The sequence below is a fragment of the Rosa chinensis genome, chromosome 2, assembly GCF_002994745.2.
Source record: "Rosa chinensis cultivar Old Blush chromosome 2, RchiOBHm-V2, whole genome shotgun sequence".
In the NCBI taxonomy this organism is placed as follows: domain Eukaryota; kingdom Viridiplantae; phylum Streptophyta; class Magnoliopsida; order Rosales; family Rosaceae; genus Rosa; species Rosa chinensis.
Genome location: NC_037089.1, coordinates 25,174,407 through 25,196,943, shown reverse-complemented (window position 1 = coordinate 25,196,943; position 22,537 = coordinate 25,174,407). Strand labels below are relative to the sequence as shown.

The 22,537-nt window shown below is 40.7% G+C and overlaps 3 protein-coding genes and 1 non-coding gene across 4 annotated transcripts; 1 reads left to right on the top strand and 3 right to left on the bottom strand.

Annotated features, from left to right (window-relative positions):
• Positions 1-6,587: 6,587 nt before the first annotated feature.
• Positions 6,588-9,226, top strand: LOC112184175 (dihydrolipoyllysine-residue acetyltransferase component of acetoin cleaving system). The gene is made up of 4 exons (XM_024322449.2): positions 6,588-7,330; positions 8,315-8,407; positions 8,567-8,634; positions 8,750-9,226. The coding sequence occupies exons 1-4, from the start codon at positions 6,704-6,706 to the stop codon at positions 8,910-8,912; spliced, it is 951 nt and encodes a 316-aa protein (XP_024178217.1). The 5' UTR covers positions 6,588-6,703; the 3' UTR covers positions 8,913-9,226.
• A 289-nt stretch (positions 9,227-9,515) lies between these two features.
• Positions 9,516-11,401, bottom strand: LOC112184174 (wall-associated receptor kinase-like 20). Its single transcript, XM_024322448.2, has 2 exons — positions 10,405-11,401; positions 9,516-9,836 (listed from the first exon to the last, which is right to left on the bottom strand). Exons 1-2 carry the CDS (start codon positions 11,300-11,302, stop codon positions 9,781-9,783), a joined length of 954 nt encoding a protein of 317 aa, XP_024178216.1. The 5' UTR covers positions 11,303-11,401; the 3' UTR covers positions 9,516-9,780.
• Positions 11,402-11,529: 128 nt separating this feature from the next.
• Positions 11,530-11,620, bottom strand: TRNAY-GUA. Its single transcript is given in 2 exon segments — positions 11,530-11,565; positions 11,584-11,620. It is a non-coding gene; the product is annotated as a tRNA-Tyr (tRNA).
• Positions 11,621-12,436: 816 nt separating this feature from the next.
• On the bottom strand, positions 12,437-14,529 carry LOC112190075 (linamarin synthase 2). Its single transcript, XM_024329506.2, has 2 exons — positions 13,879-14,529; positions 12,437-13,636 (listed from the first exon to the last, which is right to left on the bottom strand). Exons 1-2 carry the CDS (start codon positions 14,462-14,464, stop codon positions 12,702-12,704), a joined length of 1,521 nt encoding a protein of 506 aa, XP_024185274.1. The 5' UTR covers positions 14,465-14,529; the 3' UTR covers positions 12,437-12,701.
• Positions 14,530-22,537: the final 8,008 nt, after the last annotated feature.

The following is a 22,537-nucleotide window of genomic DNA, read 5'->3' as shown; positions in this document are numbered from 1 at the left end:
ACAGATCCCTGCAAGCACCAAACCTAGTCTCAGCCCTCCCTGCGCTTGCAGCAGCCTGCCCACCGCCTTGCAGAGCCCAGCGGCCTCACCTCCTTGCCCAGCGCTGCCAGATCTGATCCTCCCTGCAGATTCACCCTCCTGCGCTGCCACCACCCACCTGCAGCACGTTGCCCAGAAGCCCAGCAGCCCAGCCCACCAAGCCGCGAGCCATAGCATCCAGCCCCAGTGCTTGCATCACAGACCGGCCTGCACAACCCACCTGCAAACCAGAAGAAAGAAGTAAACGCGGAGGAGGAAAAAGAAAGAAAAAAAAACTAGAAAAAAAGAGAGGACTGACCCGGCCCAAAGAAAAGACCGGGCCCAACAAAAAAAAAAGGAGAAAAAGAAAAAAAACCTGTGACCCGGCCCAGTAAAGAAAAAATGCGGCCCAAAAAAAAAAAAAAAAAAAAACAGGCCTTGCGGTCCAGACAAGAAAAAAAAAAAGCAGGCCTGCAGCCAAGAGAAAAAGAAGAAGAGAAAAGCAAAGAAACAAAAAACAAGGCCTCCTGGCCCACTGCTGAAAAGAGAAAGGGAGAAACGTCAAGCACAAAAACATCGCTACGCACGTTTGCATCAATATGCGCGTGCGCTAAAATAGTTTTGTTTTCTCGACATCAAGTATGTTTTATTTATTTTATTTTATGATTTTAACCAAGCATGTGAATTTTATTTATCTTTTCTATTTTTAAGCATGCCTTATACTTCATTGTTCATGCTTTTATTATATTTTGTTATTAAGCATGTTTAGTTAGATAAATTTGACCATTTTAAGCATGGATTATTATTTATATGATCATCTTAAGCATGTTTCGTGATTTTTATTTTACGCATGATATATTATTATTTTTATTACGTGTAGCATATATTTTGTTGTATATTTGTGCAATTTGAGCATGCCATGCAATTTCTTTTTATACATGCTATGTTTTATTCTTTATTACGTGCTATGATTATTCCTTATTAAGAATGCTATACCAAAATTTGGTTTTGCCATGGTAATGAAAATTCATGCGCATTATAAATACACATGTACCGTGATAAAGTATTTTCACATAGCATCGAAAAAATGTGACCATTACGAATCTTGGTCTTAAAATCTAATTCATAATTCTGGAAAATAATTCACGTGGATATCTTTATGACTGCGTAATTTATTTCTTCTCTCTTGTTTATGTAGATGACTGATCCAACTCGACCTGAATTTGACATTTTGGACTCAGACGGACTTAAGTACCACTGCTGGATTTCTGATGTAGAAACTGTTTTTGTGGCAAAAGACTACACTGTCACCATTACCGACCCCAAAGATGATGAATTATCTAATAAGGTGAAAGCAAATGCCTTAATATTTCTGAGGCGGCATATAGATCCTAACCTACGCTGGGAGTACCTTCAGTTGAAAACACCCAAAGAACTGTGGGATGCCCTTAAGGGACGTTTTGGGAACATACATAACACTTTGCTTCCAGAACTGAACAGAACTGGCCGTTTAGTGGAATGGAATCCGCTTGCTTGACTACAAAAGGGTCAATGACTTCAACAAGGACATGTTGCGCCTAAAGGCACGTCTAAATTTATGTGGAAAGGAACTCACAGAAGATGATATGATCCAGAAGACTCTTTCTACTTTTCCTACTTCAGCAATTATACTAGCAAACCAGTATAGGCTGGAGTATGACAACAAAAGAATCACAACATTCAATAAGCTGATCAACCTACTGCAAGTAGCTGAAAGACATAATGATGTTCTCTTGAACAACAATGCCAGGTCTACTGGGACAAAGAAAATTCCCAAGGCTAATTATGGAAAAATGAAAGGTGGAAATAATTCCAATGCAAGGGGGTTTAGACATGCTGATCCCTACCCACGTGACAACAATGTACCACGTGGAAAGGGACATGGGGATCGTGGAAACAAGATGCAAAAGGAAAGTGTTGACAATGAACCATGCTATAGGTGTGGAGTCATTGGGCATTGGTACAAGAACTGCCAAGCAAGCAACATAGTTGCAGCCACTTACAAGAGGTATAGGGCGTCTAAAGAACAAGAGGCTCACTATATGGAAGAAGAAGGTCATGACCCAGATGTGAACCGCACTATTGCAGACTTCAACGACAACAAGGAACTTGCTCCGTCAATGGATGCTTCAGACTTTGAGTGATCTGCTTTATTTATTTTCCAAAGACAGATGTGAAGGCATAATGCTTCACTTTTAATTAGACTATTGTTTGGTCTTAAAAGTTTATTTCAATAATGGTTTGATGAATTAGAACAAGACCTTGATTTGATTATCGTTGGCTTATTAATAAATTTCGAATTTTATTCTGAAGCACTGAATTTATTCAAATTTATTTACTACACATATTTACATGGTTCGAAATAGCACTATAAAGATGTAAATCAATGCATCTAGAGAAAAATTATTAGAATGAAAAAGATTATGATTTCACTAAAATAGAATACTCTAAAGAATATGAGACATATTTAAAGTCAAAAACGCTCTGTATGCACCAAGAGCTAATTGAACCTTGTTAAGTTTCAAAGATATTCGTGCCAACGGTTATCATGTAAAAACATACTGTGAGAATGGAACTGAATACCTTTATATTACCTCTAATAAATGTGAAAGGAAACACATTTTAGAAAAACTTATGAGTCAATCTAGTGGACTGTACCTCACTACAATTCGGATCATTGAATCCTATACTGTCACCAACAATGAAATGTGGGACACTGACTCATACAGGCTTTGGCATGACCGCCTAACCGCCTAAGGCATCCCGGTCATGACATGATGATCCGTATTTTAAAGAACTCATATGGACATCCCTTCTTTCGAGTGAAAAATAAAATAGGAGAAAAGTCCGCCACACTGCAAGGTGTCGGTCCTAGTACTGCTCAAATACAGACATTGCCTTCTGAAGTACCAGAAGCACTACCTCCCTCCCATTATGCCTCATTAACTATTTCAAAGGCACATCACTCGTTTCGCAAAGCCTGCTCTTTAGCAAAATCAGGATTGAGACCTTTCTATGCTAAAGATACAAAACAAAACATTTCATTCTTACAAAGGATACAAGGAGATATCTGTGGACCTATCCATCCAGAATGCGGACCATTCAAGTACTTTATGGTTCTGGTGGATGCTTCGACACGCTGGTCACATATCGTTTTATTATCCACAAGAAATGCTACATTTGCAAAACTCCTAGTACAGATTATACGGGCTCACCTCCCTGATCACCCTATCAAGTCTATAAGGCTTGATAACGCTGGAGAGTTTACATCAAAAGCATTTGATGATTATTGCATGTCTATCAGAATCGATGTAGAGCATCTAGTACCCTATGTGCATACACAAAATGGTCTCGCAGAAGCCACCATAAAAAAGCTATAGATGGTGGCTAGGGCATTGGTTATGCGCACTAACCTGCCTATATCTGCCTGGGGTTATGCAATATTGCACGCAGTTTTACTTATTTGTTTCAGACCCACTGCTAGCCAACCATTTTCTGCGTACCAGTTGGTAACTGGATATGAGCCTGACATTTCACACTTATGCATATTTGGTTGCGCAATATATGTGCCTATTGCGCCCCCACAACCCACCAAAATGGGTCCCTAGAGACGATTAAGTATTTATGTTAGATACGAATTCCCAACAATTATCCGTTATTTGGAACTCTTGACAGGCGATCTCTTTACCGCTAGATTTGCGGATTGTCACTTTGATGAGATAGTCTTCCCGTCGTTAGGGGGAGATAGAAAAAAGGATTTTCCAAGGGAACGACAGGAATTGTCGTGGTTTGTCCCCACTCTGTCTCATTTTGATCCCTGCACTTCACAATGTGAAAGTGAAGTGAAAAGAATAATCGATCTTCAGAACATAGCAGATTCGATGCCTGATATGTTTACTGATATTGCAAAAGTGATGAGATCACATATACCAGCTGCAAATATGCCTACAAGGTTAGAAGTCCCCAACAAGGGGCACAGTGCCGCAGATAAAGGCATTGCAACTACACTTAGTGGAAGTGTGGTTGAGGCCGTGGCTGCCCAAAGGAAGAGTGGGAGGCCACTTGGTTCGATTGACACTCACCCAAGGAAGAAGAGGAGTAAGGCACAAACCGATCCATTAATCATCAATGTAGAGAATCTCTCTTATGAGATTGTCTCTGATTACAGTTATGTCTATAAATCAATACTAAAGGACGCTCCGATGTTTGAAATGATTCTAGAGAACAAAGAAATCTCAAAGGATTATGAGAGTGCGTATGAGTTGATAGAAAGATCTTCCATACATATTGATGATATATACTGTTGCTCAAGGAATCATAGAGCACGATGATATCGAACCACGCTTTGTTGCAAAATGTCAACAAAGAGCAGATTGACCCAAATAGAAAAATCAATCCAGACAGAATTAGATTCTTTGACAAAGAGACAGATATTTGGTCCATTAGTGCTAAACCCACCAAGTGTAAAGCCTGTAGGACATAAATGGGTCTTTGTTAGAAAGCGTAAAGAGGAGAATGAAGTCCTGAGGTACAAGGCTCGCCTTGTGGTGCAAGGTTTCTCACAACGCCCTGAAATTGACTACGAGGAGACATACTCTCCCATAATGGACGTTATAACGTTCCGCTACTTATTTAGCTTAGTAATTTCCAAAGGACTGGAAATGCAGCTCATGGATGTGGTTACTACATATCTCTATGGGGATTTAGATTCAGAGATATATATGAAAGTGCCTGATGCCCTTACATTACCCAAGTCAAGTGACTCTAAACCACGGAGTGCGTTTGCAATTTGGTTGAAACGCTCACTTTACGGATTGAAATAATCTGGGCGGATGTGGTATACCTGTCTAAGTGACTACTTGATTGGGAAGAGATATAAGAACGATGAATTATACCCCTACGTATTCATAAAGAAAACAAGTTCAGGATTTGCAATTGTAGCTGTACATGTCGATGATATGAACATAATAGGAACTCTTGATGAAATAAGAGAAACCGGGAGCTACTTGAAATCCGAATTTGAGATGATGGATCTTGGGAGAACTCGATTCTGTCTAGGCCTTGAACTAGAACACTAAGTTTGTGGAATACTAATCCACCAGGCTGCGTATGTCCAAAGGTCAGGCAATTTAACATGGACAAAGCGCATCCTGCTAGCACTCCCATGATCGGTCGAAGTTTGAATGCAAGGAAAGATCCATTTCGTCCAAAGGAAGATGATGAAGAGGTGTTGGGAACTGAAATTCCCTATCTAAGTGCAATAGGCACATTATTGTACTTAGCCCAATGTACTCGACCAGACATTGCATTCTCAATGAACTTGTTAGCTAGATTTAACTCAGCGCCAACGCAGCGTCACTGAAATGGTATCAAGAACTTTCCGATACCTAAAAGGAACCATTGACTTGAGACTTTCTTTCCCTACAGAGAGACAAGAGGGACAGCAGATGGAACTGCAATCCCTAAAGGAAATGTTGATGGCGAAACCGCCACTCACTACATTAAAACGCCAAATGACGTTTTGGTCAGTTTTGCTGATGCTGGATACGTCTCTGACCCACATAAAGATCGTTTCCAAACTGGTTATGTATTTACCAATGGGAACATGACGATATCTTGGAGATCAACCAAGCAAACCCTTGTGGCTACCTCCTCGAACCACTCAGAGATCATTGCTCTACATGAGGCGGTTCATGAGTGTGTACGGTTAAGAGCTATCATCACACATATTCGAGGGACTAGTGGTTTGAATCCTACCACTGAAGAGCCTACTTGCATTTATGAAGATAATACAGTTTGCATCGAACAGATGAAGCTAGGGCATATCAAGGGTGATAATACAAAACACATATCCCAAAGTTTTTCTACAATCAGCAACAGCAGACCCTCCTTAAGATTCAAGTGAATCAAGTAAGATTTGAGGAGAATGTGGCAGATTTGTTCACCAAATCACTGCCTAAAGCCACATTTGAGAAACATGTGAAAAACATAGGAATGCGAAGACTTTCCAAGCTCCCTTGATTAATGTAAAGATCAGGGGAAGGTGTAGACGTCAGGGGGAGTCTAACACACACATGTCATCCTCAAATGTAAAAGGTGCGTTGTGTTCTTTTCCTTCGACCAAGGTGGATTTTTTGTTCCACAGGGTTTTTATTATTACTTGGCAAGGTTTTTAGTGAGGCAACAACTCATGCACCATTTCATTTTTGACTTGGCACAAGGGGAAGTGTTAAAGGAAAAACACATTATGTGCCTTCGTCAAAGTGATTGACGGAGAGGGAATCAAGTAATTAACAATCACTATCAATCAGCTTAGATCAATGACCAATCAGTAGTTAACGTCATCATTGTAATTAATATTTCCGTTGTAATTCTCTCCTTATATAAAGGGGCTATGAAATGAAATGAATAGACCAATTCCAATTGTCAATTTACTTTTACAACTTTTTATTTTTTACTTACAATTTTTTAATATCCCGCCTTTACCGACCCATAAATAAAAAACCTTATTTGTCGCTATGTAATTGGCAGCTCCGCCATTTCCCCATTAACTCCTGTCTCCATTCTCAAACCTCAAACTTACTCCCTTTGTCCTTCTTTGTTTTCTTCTTCCTTCCACATACTCTCATTCTTCTCCGTCTCAAAAATGCCGATGTGCTTCAGCTTGATCGCCTCGCGCGACTCCTGCTTCCGCTACTCTTTCTCCTCCGCCGGCCTCAAGTCCACCACCACCGATCTCGGCGAAGGCACCATCATCCACAGCTGGGTCCCCAAACACCCCTCCCCATCCAAACCCACCCTCCTCCTCATACATGGCATCGGCGCCAACGCAATGTGGCAGTGGCACGAGTTCATCACCCCTCTCACTTCCCGCTTCAACCTCTACGTCCCCGACCTCATTTTCTTCGGGGACTCCTATTCGTCCCGCAGTGAACGCTCCGAGACTTTTCAGGCCCAGTGCGTTATGGGCCTCATGGAGGCCCATGGCGTCAAGGGAAAAATGCACGTAGCCGGGATCAGCTACGGCGGGTTCGTGGCCTATAGCATGGCGGCTCAGTATGGGGAGAGGATTGAGAGGTTGGTGTTGTGTTGCGCTGGAGTTTGTGCCGAGGAGAAGGATATGGAGAAGGGGATGTTTCAGGTGAAGAGTGTGGAGGAGGCAGTGAGTATATTGCTGCCGCAGAGGGCGGCACAGGTGAGGCAGTTGATGAAGATCTCGTTTTACAAGCCGGCGACCAATGTGCCCTCTTGTTTTCTCAACGATTTTATTGAGGTAATATTCATAATTCCTTCGTTCAGATTGATTTAGTTTGTCGTGATAATTAAAGAATATTTGACTAAAACAAAATTCAGACCATGTTTGAATATTCAAAGTAGTTTGGTTTGGTGAATTCAAAGTAGTATTCTTTCTTGCACAAAGGAAATGTGATTTTAAAAGAACAACGAAGCAAAACGGATTTAGATCATTAAACATCTTCACAAATCCAAATCGATTCTAATATATTGGCTGATTATAGAAATAACTAAACACTGGAAGCGATAATTGTGTGTTGGGAATTAGAATAATAGTACTAGGCAGGCTAGAACGGCTAGTAGGCCTATCATAAGAGGTACTACAACGCCTGAGGCACTCTCAAAGAAAGAACACTATAGCGAAGACTTGAGGGTGGTTGGCGGATGCTGACTCAAATTAGGAAAAGATGCTACTTTTTTGTCTTATTAAACAAGCATTAGGTTGTTGATGGGGCTCAAAGGGTTTTACTTTTTGCTCCAATTTCTAGGATGGACAGCATAGCAGATATGGATCTAGATTGATCCCTCCACAGAAATCACTTTCATCTTTTTACTAATTAGTGTTTAGTGCTCTATGACTATCCTCAGTTGCATCTTTTCTAGTAGTTTCCATCTGTATTGGACTATGTTTTGTCTCACATCAAACTATATAGTATTTCAGACACAGATGTTCCCCCGGTTATTCAGGGATATGTATCAATCATGCATAGTTGTCAATGGAAAATCTTGAGGCTAGGGGCTGCAGACTGCAAAAATTTTCATTTATTTTTGTTTACCATATTTCACAAAGCTGTCAGGAACTCAGGATGTAGGTCTTTAAGGGCAATTTTTATAGTCCTGAACTGCAGTTCTCTTCGTGTTTGGACATACGAATTTTATATTGTTGCTCAATATTTCGCTTTCCGAAAATTTGATGAGAGATACTCTCTATCAGTCTCACCGTTGAGTTTGGTTTTATTGGCAGGTAATGTGCACAGATCACGTTCAAGAGAGGAGGGAACTTATTCAAGCATTACATAAGGACAGAAAAATGTCTGATCTTCCCAAGATAACTCATGTAATTTTCTAATCTATCTTATCACAACAGCATAATTTTTTTCTAGAGTCCGGTATCCTCCTCAGTAGCTCTTCACTTCTCAGTCCATCAAGGGGTCATTATGTTCAGGCTTTTGGTTTTGTCAGAGTACTTAAAAGGCATAGTTTCTTGTTTATGCAGCCTACACTAATAATCTGGGGGGAGCATGACCTGGTATTTCCAATGGAATTGGCACATCGATTAAAAAGGTAATTCAGAAGGGTTTAATTAGTTCGATAACATCACTAATGAGTAATGTGTCAATTTCTTTTTGATTCATACACTTCTTGGTCTTACTGTTCCTGTCCTGACCATCTTGTGCAGGCAAATAGGTGAGAGTGCAGAACTAGTGACCATAAAGGATGCAGGACATGCTATAAATGTAGAGAAACCGAAAGAGATGCAGAAGTACATGAAGTCGTTCCTCCTTGATCCACTCCCTCAGCCTAAACAAGAAAAGCAAAGCAATGGCCACAAGGTGGATTGAAATGTGAAAGAAAAAGGTGACAAAATAGAGACGAGTTGTTGATTTTCGATCAATTAAACTTTACAGTACTGTCTTGGAGACATGTGGGTTTGCATTGTGCATTATATGGCCAAGTTGATTGGTTTTGTACCGGCAGTCATACTGTATACTAGCCTTGGCCTACACACACCGTGTGTGTAGGAAAGCTTTTTTTTTTTAGTTTTTTGTTTGGGTAGTTAAAAATAGTGGAGTTTTCACTCTCCACGATTCCACCACATTAAATTTTTTTTGTTTTTATTTTATATTTTATTAATTGACTTTATTATCCCTATTAATTCTTTTTGATTCAAAGTATTTTAATATATTAAGAGTAAATTAGTAAAAAAAATCAATTATGGAGAGCAAGCTCTCTTCTCTTAATAATGGTATAGATATTTAAGACGAAAAGGTGTGTATAACGCAGAAAATTTGAGCTCTGATTCGATCATCACCATTGAACAGTTGCAACTGATGACAGTGCATAACCAATATTGCTCTCTGCAAAAATCCTAATGTAAAGAATGAACCGAGGATTCCTAAAATTTGGTTATACTCAATGAATCTAAACCACGCAACTTAATGCAACTTTAAAGTGGAGGATGTCACATCCTATATGTGCACAAGATGCTGGTGCTTTTTTTTTTTTTTTGGTTACAAGATGCTGGTGCTTTTGCTCACACCTTTATTCCACTTCTCTTTCCATTTGACAATTTTATTATTACTTTCTCTGCTTTTTCCCTTCACAAATAATTCACTGCTTTGAAGTCCTTCAAAGTCCTCTTATAGTACAGCTTACAAAGATAAAAACAAGCAGAGGAATAATCCAATTTCCCAACCAAAGCCATCTCTCTCAAGCTATTAAAATGATCAGCTCAGCCAGAGCCAAGAGCCCAAACCATATTTTCCCTACAAAATTGAAAAGACTGATATTTAGCATTAAAATAGCTCACCAAGGAAAAAGTCCTTAACATTCACAACTTTTTACGAAGAGTACGCCCTAATATATCAATGTTTTTATTCTGTGATTATGTAAGAAGACTAAGATTAGTTTGATGCAATGGCACACTAACTCCGTGTAGTGATAGACAATTTTATAGTGTCTACTATGGTGCAGAGTCTAGTACTGCATAGGGATAATGAGCAACTACTGAAACGTGATAAGTACTTTCGTATAAAGACCGCAATTCGTTAATGATTCGTTGCATGAAAGGAGCTAAATTACTGTGTGCGTCTTGCAATTTCGACCTGAAGGCTTAAGTAGCGTCTTTTTTGGTAACACAATTAAAGTTAGCTTTATTCTCCAAAAAAGAAAATCACGTTGCAAGTCTAAGACACGGACATAAATAGTTCTGCAAAATTGGATTGCACTAAAATAAAGTTAACGCATCAGGTTCCTATTGAACAATAGCTTTTGTGTTTTAGTGTTTTTTAATTTTTAAATCAAAATAAAAATTGGAGAGGAAGAAGAACTTACAAGCTGAAGAAGCTGGTAAATCAGAGCCAGATTCCGGACTCCATATGACACCTTGTTCTTGAACGCCACTGTAATTATCAGAAGAACAATCCAAAGTGGTGTTGTAGTCGCCATTTTTACAAACACAAAGAAACGAATGATCAGAAGTAGCATAACCACAAACGCCATCACTCATCTCACAACTCTTGCAGTTCGTCTCAACGATGCCACCATCCAACTCGCCTCCGTGGTTATACTTCAGCGCCACCCCATACTCCCACTTGTTCGGGTCGGTTGGGTAATCCCCGAGCGACACGACGGAGGTGTATCCCTTACACTTGAGCCCCCGGAGGTCTAGCTCGCCCTTGGCGTCTAGGTTTCCAGGGGAGTAGACACAGCAAGTGTTGGTGGGAGGGAAGAGAGGGAGGTTAAGGCCCGTGACGGAGGGACACGTGTAGATGGCCGCGCAGAGGTGGGAGTAGGAGGGGTCGCAGATTGGGGAGGAGGAGTCTTTGAGGGTGAGAGAGGAGGTAGGGGGTTGGCAGGAGAGGAGGATGAAAGTTGATGGGCCGAGCTGGAACGGGCTGGCCCAGTCTAGGCCCAGGTTGGAGGGGCAGGGTTGCATGGAGGTGCAGGTGGACATGGAGGGTGGTGTTAGGGTTAGGGTGTTGGTGGAGTAGGAGATGGAGGTGATGGGGTATGATCCGGTGTGAGTGGTCAGAAGGAGCTGCTTGGTGGTTGTTTTGCAAGTTATGTAGGGTTGGAAGGTTGGGGAGCCGCAGCCGGGGCCGGAGCCGAAGGGGTAGCTAAGGTGGAGGGAGCCGCAGGTGGATTGGCATGAAGGGTATTGGTTTGTGGTGCTGAGGAGGAGGTTGAAGATGATGAGTGAAAGAGCTAATGATGCTCGCTGTGGTTCCATTGGCTTTTTCTCTCTGTTTTGGTGTTATAAATTTTATGAGCTTATCCTACAGCGAAAAAGCTGATCTTTGTGGTTTTGGGGTAACAAGTGTATAACATGCATCATCTAATAACGTTCAAATTGCAAGAGAAATGTCATTATTGTTATTATTTTTTTGGTCAAATAACAATATTTATTAAGAAAAAAGAAATGAAAAACTCAAGTAATTTGAGAAAGAGAAAAAAAAGTCCGACCTGCCGGATTCGAACCAGCGACCTAAGGATACCTGACGGTTTAACCCACTACAGTCCTCCGCTCTACCAACTGAGCTAAGGTCGGATGCCTGCTCGTTGATTGCACGGATTCTTATTTATCTAACATACAAATTTGCTTTGCTGTTCGATATTTCTTTTCTCCCTTCCGCTGTATTTATACTGGGCAACTCGCTTGCTTTAAGGAGGGGGAATCTTCAAGAAATAAATCAATAATAACCATCGATATATATCAAACTCCAATCTCGCGGGATAAAACATGGATTTATGTACATGCTGGCTAGAATATTTTATGCCTTTGATCTTACATTGCAAAACTCTAGTACTCTACATAAGTGGCATACTTTATCTATCTCTACTATTATAAATGCAGGCTCTCTTTTGGTGTCAAGGAGTTTTACCAAATTTTAAAGTTTCCATAATATCACTTCTTAACATAATTATTAGTCGGTGAGTTGTGGCATATTGGTTAACTAGCCTAACTAACACGGTAGATGTCACATGTTCAAATCTCACTGACATTTGGGATGGGATGGGGTGGGGAGTTACATTGTCGTCTGGAATATAAAAAAAATTTATTATTAAATTTAGTCAATAAAATTTAAATAGACAAAAGTGTAAAATTAAAAAAATAACCAAACCACCACTATTCTATGTCCCGAAAAACCAAAAAAACCCACTATTCTTAAGTCCACCAATTTTCATTAACCTTAAAATATCACCAGTGAAAAACGCAGGCACACTGCTAGTACTGTTATTTAGAGAAGAGGTTTTGTTAGTTAAAACTAAAATTTTTAACAGACTTAACTTCGAATGATTAAAAAACTTTGAGAATAAATTAAATCACAAGAGTAAATATGACAATTAAAAAGAAATGATTAAATATCTCCCACTATTTTTTCTTTGCAATAACTCTTTTATTTCATTTATTTTTTTCTTTTCTTTTCTTTTCTAAAAAAAAAACTATCACACGCAAAGTTACTATGAAGAAGACTAGTAATACAAAGTCTTGGAGTTTAGTTTGCCGAGTTCTGTCACGACTCACGGGAACTTGTAACCCGAACGTGTTGGGGGCTAAAAGGGCAAGGGTTGGTGTGAATTACCGCCTCATTGGCTTCTCAGAGCAATGGGGTCCTTCTTAAGGTGTGTCACTCTTTCAACCAAATCTCCACCTTTTTAATAAGATGCTCCATCATTCTATCAAAATTACCATAAGATGCTCCACCAATATCAGTAGCTTCAATTGCCTTCTTCCTCCATTTCAATGCATTTTGCTTCAACTCCTTCCCCTTCTCCCCTTCCATCATTTCCTTAACAACTCCTATAATTTCACATCTCTTCACATCATGCTTGACCTCCAATCCAATGCCCCAACGTCCACAAGCAAATCCACAATTGGTCTGTTGATCAGCAAAGAAAGGCCAGCAAATCACAGGCACACCCTCACCTACACTTTCCAACATAGAATTCCAACCACAATGAGTCAGAAAAACCCCAACTGATTTATGCCCCAACACTTGTTCTTGTGGTACCCAACTTGCTATATATCCCCTATCCTTGACCTCCTCTAGAAATTCATCTGGTAAAATTACAGATTCACTCTTTACCACATCAGGCCTTACTACCCACAAAAATGGGTGCTTGCTATTTGCTAAGCCCCAAGCAAATTCTTGTAAATGCTGGTCTGTCATCACAGTCACACTGCCATAGTTCACATACACGACTGAGTTTGGTTCCCATCTATCAAGCCATTCAAGTAATTTTGGGTCTTCTTTCCATAAGCTCGGGTTGAGTGACTTGATTGGGGTTTCAGTTGGTATATGTCTGCATAGCAAAGAAAGTGGACCTACCGTGTAACTGTTGGGGAAAGTAGATGAGATTGCGTCTAGCACTTCATGTTCAAATTCGTCGAAGGTGTTGAAGATAATTGCAGAAGATTTCAAGCAGTTCTGTGCTTCTGATCCCATGAAATCGAACATTATTTCATTAGGATGGTAAGGGATATCTTTGAGAGTGGCATTTTTCACGCCTGGGAAATCAATTGGTGTGTTGAGTACCGGATCATCGCTGTTATATTCTTTATCTGAAACACATTGATAATGAAATTGTAATCAGAGTAATTAGTAGGAGCAGCACTGCAGAATTTCAACTAATTGATGGAAGGCATGCTGTACTATTGCTTCATATACAAGTATTCATTCATTAACACTATATACTACCCCAAGTCAGTGTACCTTTTAGTGCATAATGGTTACTAATGCATGTGGATCCATTTATCAAGATGAGAATATATTAAAGAAAAAGGATCCTAGAAACTAATAATACCTTTGAATGGAGCCATTCCTTTTTTCAGGAGTTCACCATACTGCAAGTAACCCATGAAGCCACAGGCAGAAGCAGTCCAAAACTGAACCTCTGGAATACCCAATTCCACAGCAGCTTCCCTCCCAAAACCCATAACCCCATCTGAGACTACGCAACTAACCGGGGGGACTTCGGACAACTTGTTGAGCTTGATTAGTAGCTCTTTGAATGGACCAAGACAGTTTGTTCTGGTGGAATCACTCAGTGCTGGAACGTCTTGGGTTGCATCTTTGTCACATGGTGGCAGTCCATCTGGTATGGTTTCGAACCGAAAATCCGGCAGGCGGCTAAGGGATGATGTGTGCCCTCTCGACCTGATAAAGCGCCTGTGATTAAACTCAGTGTTGACAAAGGTTATGTGGAAGCCCCTTGAGTTTAGGAGCTTCGCTAGTTGCATCATAGGGCTAATATGGCCTTGTGATGGGTATGGAACACAAACCACATGAGGTTGTGTTTTGGTTTCAGTTTCAACCATGTTTGGGAAGTTAACAAGGCAAGAAGGAAAAGAACCAAGCTGATGGAATTGAATGTTTATCTGATCATACATATATATACATACATATATATATATATATATATATATATTACAGTTTTTGTGAAAGGTTTAATGGATTCTATATGGTATAAGTGTATAACTTAGGTTCAATGAATGGAATGAGCAATTTAACAGAAGAAACCTTCACCAGTGCTGAGTCATTATTGATCTGATACCTTCTCCTTCTCCTTTGTGATCCTATCAATTTTTCTTCTGATAGCTTGTTCTTGTCCCTATCTTGTTTCTATTCTATTGACTTTTTGTAAGAGATAAACCTCTGTAACCAGCTTAGGCCAATGGCAATGGGCAAGGTGGAATGATATGCATTCTTACGGATTACGGGTCTCCGCCACAGAAAACAGAAAATTCCCAAAAGACGAAAAGAGGCTTTCTTTCCGCCACATTATCTAGGTAAATTTTCGGTGGTGAACATTACATTATTCTTGAAAAATTAACAAGGCAACGACTAAATTACAGTTGTTATGAAAGCTTTCATGCATTGAATATGTAAAATACAAATAAGCAACTTAAAGGTAAATTTTACCGGTGATTATTTAAAGATGTTCTAGTATTTTTGCCTTGGTGATCTTACAGTTTTTTTCTTCATAGCGTAGCAATCTTAGATCATCTCTAATAAGAGGAGCCAAAATGAGATATTTAACTCTTTTTTCTAAATTATAATCTCCAACAACAAAAGGTCCAAAGAACTATAAATGAGGCCATGTTCAAAGGGAGTGAAGAGGGCTGAAAATAGCCCTGAAGGTGCCTTTTTGGCTCTTGTGGGACTCACAGAAAATGAACATCATAAAAATTAATTACATAGCCCTGAAGCTTAATTAAATATAGCTGCTGACAGTGACTCTTATTTCTTGTCTCAAAAATTAATCTTAGTCTAAACTAAAATATTATTATAATAACATAAAATCATAATATTGAAAAACAAAATGTAAAATTATAAAAAAATTGAAATGACTAAAATTTAGTTCTGCCTTATTAATGATGGTTTACTTATTCATGAATAGAGAATAATATTTCTGGAGGCTGGCCTGGCCCCAATATAGCTCTCTCCTACTAGAGATGACCTTATCTTTGTCCCATTATACACCAAGTTTTATCTGCCTATGTTTTTCTTTTAGTAATATATAAACCTCTGTGGAATGCTGCATCCTTCTTATCCCATGGGTCTATTTTTGATGAAAACAGAGACAAGATATATAAGAGGAAGGAAGAAAACAGAGAAAATTGTTGGCGACTTTGGCACTATGGTTTGGGTTATCATTAGCACAAGTCAACAAGAAGAAAAAGAGAGAAGAATTGCTGTATTTAGCTCTTCAATAACTCAAACTGGTACATTGTCAATATTTGGTGTGTTTGAGCCCAAAATAACATTTTTTCCCGATAAGAGGGACTCGAAGAAAACCGGGCCAATATCCGTGGCCCAAACAATATATTTTCTAGAAGCTCTGAATATATTGTTTAGAACATAAATACAGCCTACTTGGAGATCAAGTAATCTTAAGACAAATCGTGATCTTATTGATTTACTAGTAATTATCAATATATTTGATAATTGATGGTGGTTTACTTGGCTACGAGGACGGAGCATATTTGACAAAAGATCTTGCATTAAGTACCAATATATGTGCAAGTAAGGAGTATGCAATGGACGCGAACAAGTTTGGGAAGGAATCAACCGCCTTGATCAAGCGATTATCAAGGGAGATATATAATATTAATTACCCATGCAATTAAGGTCTTTGATGGTTCAAGTGAGGAAGGTTCCCATGCTTTGCTTCTCTACCTATATTCAACAGACTCATGCAATTAGGTACTATACATGGTGGGCCATCATCCTGTGCTACCAACAGAATGCAAGCAATTAAGTTTGCGTACATATATGGCAATTAAGAAAGCATGGTGGACGTACAACAGTTGGGTCAAAAGCATGCAAGGATTATTATATATTATATATAATAATCTTGTGGTATATATATATGATTGCATTGCACGTGCATGACAGAAGATCAAGCGATTATTAAGGGAATATCATCCTTAATTGCATGGAGCGACGAGTGCTCGCGACGATATATATATATATATATATATATATATATATATATATATATTTGCAATTAATGCATATCAAACAGCTCGCGACCAAGAGGAAGATTACTTCCAGGACTCCAGAAGGTAATTAACCTTGCCTAGAAGATTGCTACAACAGAGTTAATCTCTTATTGCCTACGATAGATATCAAAACTATTAAGAGTTTTGATTTGATTCAAGGCCAATAACTGTGGCCTAAAATATAGTATTTCATTCCTTTAAGGAAGGTGAATCTGCAGCAGCCTATATATAGAGGCTGAAGACGATACAGAAAAGGACCTCTCTCAAATCAATCAATCCCAGCGATTACAAAGCCTCCCCGGAGCAAACCCTCAACCTCGTTGAAACCCGGTGACCGCCCGCCAGTCCTAGTCTCCTCGCGAGCCGACTGTCAGCCTCACCAGTTCAACCCGGCGACCGTACTTCCAGTCCCAGTCTCCCCAGGAGCCGACTGCGAGCACAACCGCCACTGTTACTTCCAGCGAAGCAAGGGTAACGCCCTCGCACCCAGCGAAGCTAAAGTCACGCTTTAGCAAACCCGTGCTTCTCTCAAACTTCCCAGTGATTGCTCTGCTCAGCCTCTCAACGTTGAGTATCGATTCGGTGAACGCAAAAAGACCACAACCAAAGCCCTTACCCGCGTAAGGCAAGAAGTCCTTCTCCGGAAGGCAAGAAAAGAACCCTGTGACGAGGTTGGTGCTCTCCTCGTCCACAGCGCTTGAAGAAGAAGTCAGGTCACGGGACTACCCCAATGACTGCACCCCGCGGTGCTGGCACGCCTGCGCAACCACTCGCCCAAAAGAGACTGTTTGCACACCAGCTGGTTTTGGAGCCAAACATTTTGGCACGCCCAGTGGGACCAAGCTAGAGTCTTTTGTGTTCACCATCATTGGGATGCCAGAGGAAAATCTTTACCAAAGGAGATTCCTAAAGTGAAAAGATGGCCAATGTTGCCACCAATGACGACACTACGACAGAAGAGGCTTTCGTTTCAAAGCCTATCCCGGAAGGAGCGACCTTTGAGGAAACACTCGCGATCCTCATGGAGAATGTCGAGAATCATCTCAAGAAGATGAAAGCTGAGTTTGCCAGGGAAACCGCGAAGGCGAATCGACTCACACGCGAAATGGACGAGAATGCTCAGAAAGCTAAAGAGCAAAGGGAGCGGCGCGATCGAGAAGCTAAACAACGCAATCGAGAGCTTACCCAGCGGAGGAAACAGGAAGACCAAGAGTGGGCAAGACAATATCAGCATATCCTGGATCGTATAGCGACTTCGCGCAAGGAAGATTCCAACTTGACTACTCAAGTCGGTTCACAGCAAGGCGAATTGGAAAGCCAAAAATCTTCGCGCGAAGAGGTTGTTTCTGAGGTTGAATTGCCTACAGATGGCAACAAACGTAAATGCCTCATTGATGAGTCACGACCTTACATAGAGGCTTTGCATGGAGAGGATGGTCAACAAGATTGTTTCTCTGACAATATAATTGTCTCAGAACAAATATATGATTTCTCCACTGATCAAGCCAAATTTGTGGCTACTGATCAGATGCCTGGGGGGCAAGACGTAGCTCACGTTCAGGTTAGTGATCACCAAGATCAACTTAATTGTCAATTAAATTGCTATCTACCTACTGGGCTTCATCAGAATCAAAAGCATGGTCGAAGTCATGGTCTAATCAGTCATCAACCAAGCCATTATATGGCTATTGGACGTCATCATGGTCAAAAAGGTGACCAAAGCCACAATCAACTTAATTATGAATTAAGTTGTTCTATGGTTGCTGGACGTCCTCATCATGCAGAAGGTCAAGAGTGTGGTCCACTTAATTATCAATTAAGGCATGGGCCACTTGATTATCAATTATGTTTTGGTCTTGAGAAGCCAATCTGTGGCTTTATTAATCAATTCAATTTGAAGATCTTCATATATGTTTCAAGGCCAGTCAGTGGCTTTGAAATTTGTAAAGAAGGATTCGGTGACCCCAAGTGCAGTCTTGACATGGAGCCAATCTATGATGAATATGATGATAATTATAATTTAATTATTGGTTCCAAAAATCATATGCAGGAGTACAAGTTCTTTGAAGCTCTTGATAGGGAGAATTTAGACCAACAAGTGGTCAAATACAAAAGCCAACCTGCAGTGGCTAGTTTTGAAGACACCATGTTCTATGACATGGTAGTTGGCGACAAAGCCGATCTTAGGACGGCTTCATCTCCAAAACTGCAATTGAAGATCTCGCTTCGTCAACCAACAAAGATACTTGGGGGGCAATACTCCTTCTACGAGCCAAATTTCTTCCAAGTTTTCAACGCGAAGAATCTTTGTTATTTTCCTACAAGCTCCCGCGAGAGGGACTTTCATGCCATAAATTTTGATGCATCGGAGCTTGGAGTGAAGCATAGATGGCCTCCCCCGTGGCCTTCTAGAGGTTAGCCAAACGCACTGATGCTAGCTTCTTTATTTTCTTCTAATTAATAGTTTGCATCTTTCTTTTAGTTAGTCAAAAAAAAAAAAAAAGAAAGTTATGCGGCGCATCAGCGAGCGTTTGTCTGCATAAGCGAATGGCCGCTAAGCGATGGTCGTGAGCGAAGGCAAGCGACTGCAAAGAGACTGGCCGCGAGCGAAGCGAGCGGCCGCGAAGCCAATTCCCCGCGAGCAAATTGGCGCGAAGACTGGCCGCGAGCGAAGGCGAGTGACCTCGAGCATCGCACACGAAGACATTCAGCGAATGGTCGCGGGGCGAGGAGTTTACGAATGCTCGCGAGGAACATTTTTCGCGAAGGCTTTTCTGGCGAGCAATTATCACAGGAAGCGGCGCTCGCTAAGTGCAATTGGCGTCGATGCGATTCGATCCGCGAAGCGCTACGCCAGAAATTTTCCAACAAGATGCACGCTCTGAGACGAAGTCGATCCAAGGGCCAGCGAGTGGTCTTTAGTGGATAATCTCCTGCCAACCACAATGGCAGACGTCGAGGCGGAACAAAGTGGAGGACTTTCGATGCTAAAGCACCTTCAGAGAGAGTTTCCTCTGGCAGCGAGCAGAACCGCGGGGAGCTACATGTCCAATCCAGAATTATTCCTCTGTGGGCTGTTTCTGTTGGATTATCATCATAAATTTGGGAATTTGAGATATGCACACAAGGTGCTTGATGGAATGCCTGAAGGAGATTTAGTTTCATGGGCTCTATGATTGCGGGCTATGCCTGGCTGGAGACGCAGTGGAGAGGTCTGATTGATGAAAATCTGGGATGCAGCACTTGTTTTCAAGGCAGTTACGCAGGGCAGCAGCGTTCTACTGTTATCAGATACAAAGAAAAGTGTATTCCCCATGTGTAGCAGCAGTAGAGTGAAGTTTTGTTTCCCAGGAGGGAAATAATAAAGCTTGTAGAGAAAGCGGTGCTACATACTCGCGGATAACGATTCAAGATTCTTTGGAGCAGAAAAAACTAGCTGAAGGTTGGTGATCAGTCAACTTTTTGTCTTGTGGGGCTCTGGTACAAGATGAAAAGTAGAGCAGCCAATATCATCAATAAACATGATGGAGGACTGCTCTCGATATGAGTTCACATGGAGGAGACAAAGTTCCTTTGTTGCTTCACTTTCTGGCTGGTTGTTTTAGATGCCTGGGAATATATTGGAGATTTATACACTACTGCATATGCTTGGAGGGCAGAACTGGAGATTACAGGGGAATATCAGTCCCCAAAAAGAGCTCATTAGCCTTCTCGTGATGATGAAATCTCAGAGTTCGAAGATTTTCATGAAAAGATTAGTAGCCGCAGTGTCCCTTGGCATAGAGTATGATTTGTGCTTGTGCTTCACAAATACACCATGGGATGTTTCATAGTGTATTCAACTACGCGCAGGTCAGCAGGTTGATGAGTAACATAAGTAATGTATGCCAATTACAGGGGCAGTATGCATTGGCAAAGAAGGAAGTTGCATTGAACGCTGCATAGCTCTAACTTCTTGCAGGTCTCAGAGGTTCCGAGCCAATTTGTGGTTTTTGCCTACATACATGTATTTGAATACCAGTGGCTTCAGTCTTCTAAGAAGTACATGTCATGCCATTATACTTCTGCACTCTGATTTATGCCAGAAACTATGATGTCTCAGGATTCTGTAAGGGCCAATGCCAGTGGCCTAAATGTTGAAACATGTTTTCATTACCTTGCTTTTATTATCAGAAGTTCAGAAGCCTTCTTTCCATCAAAGTATGAATATAGACAAAGCTCTGGATCCTTCAAAGCGTGAAAACTCCTGCCAACATGGAGGTCTCTCATAAAGTCTGCTTTCTTGGGCGAGCAAGCTAATCCCCAGCAACTGAAAGCATAAAGAGCTGGCGAGAAAGACGTCGCTCCATTACAATGGTCCAGAGTTTGAAGAAAGATGTCTTTCTCCAAAAATTGATAATGTTAAAATGAAGGGAACCACGTTCCAGGTACTCTCTCTACATGTTGTTCTGCAATGCTATTCCATTGGATGTCAAAATCTAAGAGATATTGATCATCTAGCTAGACATATAGTGGCATACTGTTGAACATGATGGCAAAAATTCATATACAGCTGAGGACCATTATTAAATTACTAGGTTCTATTGTAAATAATCAAGGTTTGCTGAGCAATACACTTTAGGGTCAATTCCAGTGGCCTTGAAGTTTTGTGTTTAGGGCCAAATCCAGTGGCTTCAATGTAAAACTAAGAATGTTTGGAAAGCACGCATATAATGTGCAGCTGCATCTACTTCGTTATCTAGTCAGCAAGGTGACTTTCACGTCGGCAAAATGATTCCAATGTCTACATTTGGGAAGATCTTAGTATGAAGCCAACAAAGTGGCTTTGGTGCTTTGGGCAAACTGCATGAAGAAGAATCTTGTTCAAATCTAACTATTGCTACAAAGAAGATGCGTCATCATAAGCATGTATTCTTGTGCTCTTGATCAATAAACCATGTCCTAGTGTGATCGAAGAATGCCTGAGCATAGACTTTTCTGGAGAACCAAGGCAGATGGTTCCTTATTATAGTAATACACTGAGAAGAAGCTATTAACTCCGTGCCTAGCGTTGATTACAGAGGCCTAAGCTTCTTCCATTTAATTTAGTGATGCTGGGGGGCACGGGAGCATGAGTTTAATGCCAAACTCTACAGGTTAAGACTTGTTTAAGTATCTTAACATTACCAACAAGGCCAGCGTCTGTGGCCTTTTATTTTATCTTATTTCAAGACACTGGACATGAATTGGGAGCAAAATTTGGTGGTTGGTCATGGATTGTTGACTGCATGCCAGCAGCCCCTCATTAACGAGAAGGAAAATCGAAGTGCATTAAAGTCTGGCCTACGTTTTAGTGTGCAAGAAAGAGTGGCCAGAGATAATTCTTTCATGCAAGGCATATGTGACTCAAGGCTCAGGTTATGCTTATTATATGATTATTAGTTAATGAATATGCCACTATGATAATCAATTTTCTCATTGTTCGTCAAGATGGCTTAATGCTATTCAAGCTTCATGGCCTAGTCAGAGGCTTATAAACATATTCAGTCAAGTGATTTCAATTTTGTCCTCAGTGAGCTCTGCTTTTTGTGACCTCAGCGTCGCACACGGAGCTCGCTGGTACTTTACAATTAAGCCAATGCAAGTGGCTTTAAAGCAACGTTATCGCGAGACGTACCGGTGCTAACTCAATACCTCTTCAGTCAAGACGGGGAACTTTGACTTCAAGGTCTGGGGGGCAATGTTTGAGCCCAAAATAACATTTTTTCCCGATAAGAGGGACTCGAAGAAAACCGGGCCAATATCCGTGGCCCAAACAATATATTTTCTAGAAGCTCGGAATATATTGTTTAGAACATAAATACAGCCTACTTGGAGATCAAGTAATCTTAAGACAAATCGTGATCTTATTGATTTACTAGTAATTATCAATATATTTGATAATTGATGGTGGTTTACTTGGCTACGAGGACGGAGCAT

What these genes read in the sequence shown, in the direction of transcription:
- LOC112184175 (XM_024322449.2), top strand. Translation starts at nt 6,704, where the DNA reads ATGCCGATGTGCTTCAGCTTGATCGCCTCGCGCGACTCCTGCTTCCGC. An exon ending in TTCTCAACGATTTTATTGAG is followed by an intron (nt 7,331 to 8,314) that starts GTAATATTCATA and finishes TTTTATTGGCAG; the next exon opens with GTAATGTGCACAGATCACGT. An exon ending in TTGGCACATCGATTAAAAAG is followed by an intron (nt 8,635 to 8,749) that starts GTAATTCAGAAG and finishes CATCTTGTGCAG; the next exon opens with GCAAATAGGTGAGAGTGCAG.
- LOC112184174 (XM_024322448.2), bottom strand. Translation starts at nt 11,302, where the DNA reads ATGGAACCACAGCGAGCATCATTAGCTCTTTCACTCATCATCTTCAAC. An exon ending in TTTACCAGCTTCTTCAGCTT is followed by an intron (nt 9,837 to 10,404) that starts GTAAGTTCTTCT and finishes TCAATTTTGTAG; the next exon opens with GGAAAATATGGTTTGGGCTC.
- LOC112190075 (XM_024329506.2), bottom strand. Translation starts at nt 14,464, where the DNA reads ATGTATGATCAGATAAACATTCAATTCCATCAGCTTGGTTCTTTTCCT. An exon ending in AGGAATGGCTCCATTCAAAG is followed by an intron (nt 13,637 to 13,878) that starts GTATTATTAGTT and finishes AATGTGTTTCAG; the next exon opens with ATAAAGAATATAACAGCGAT.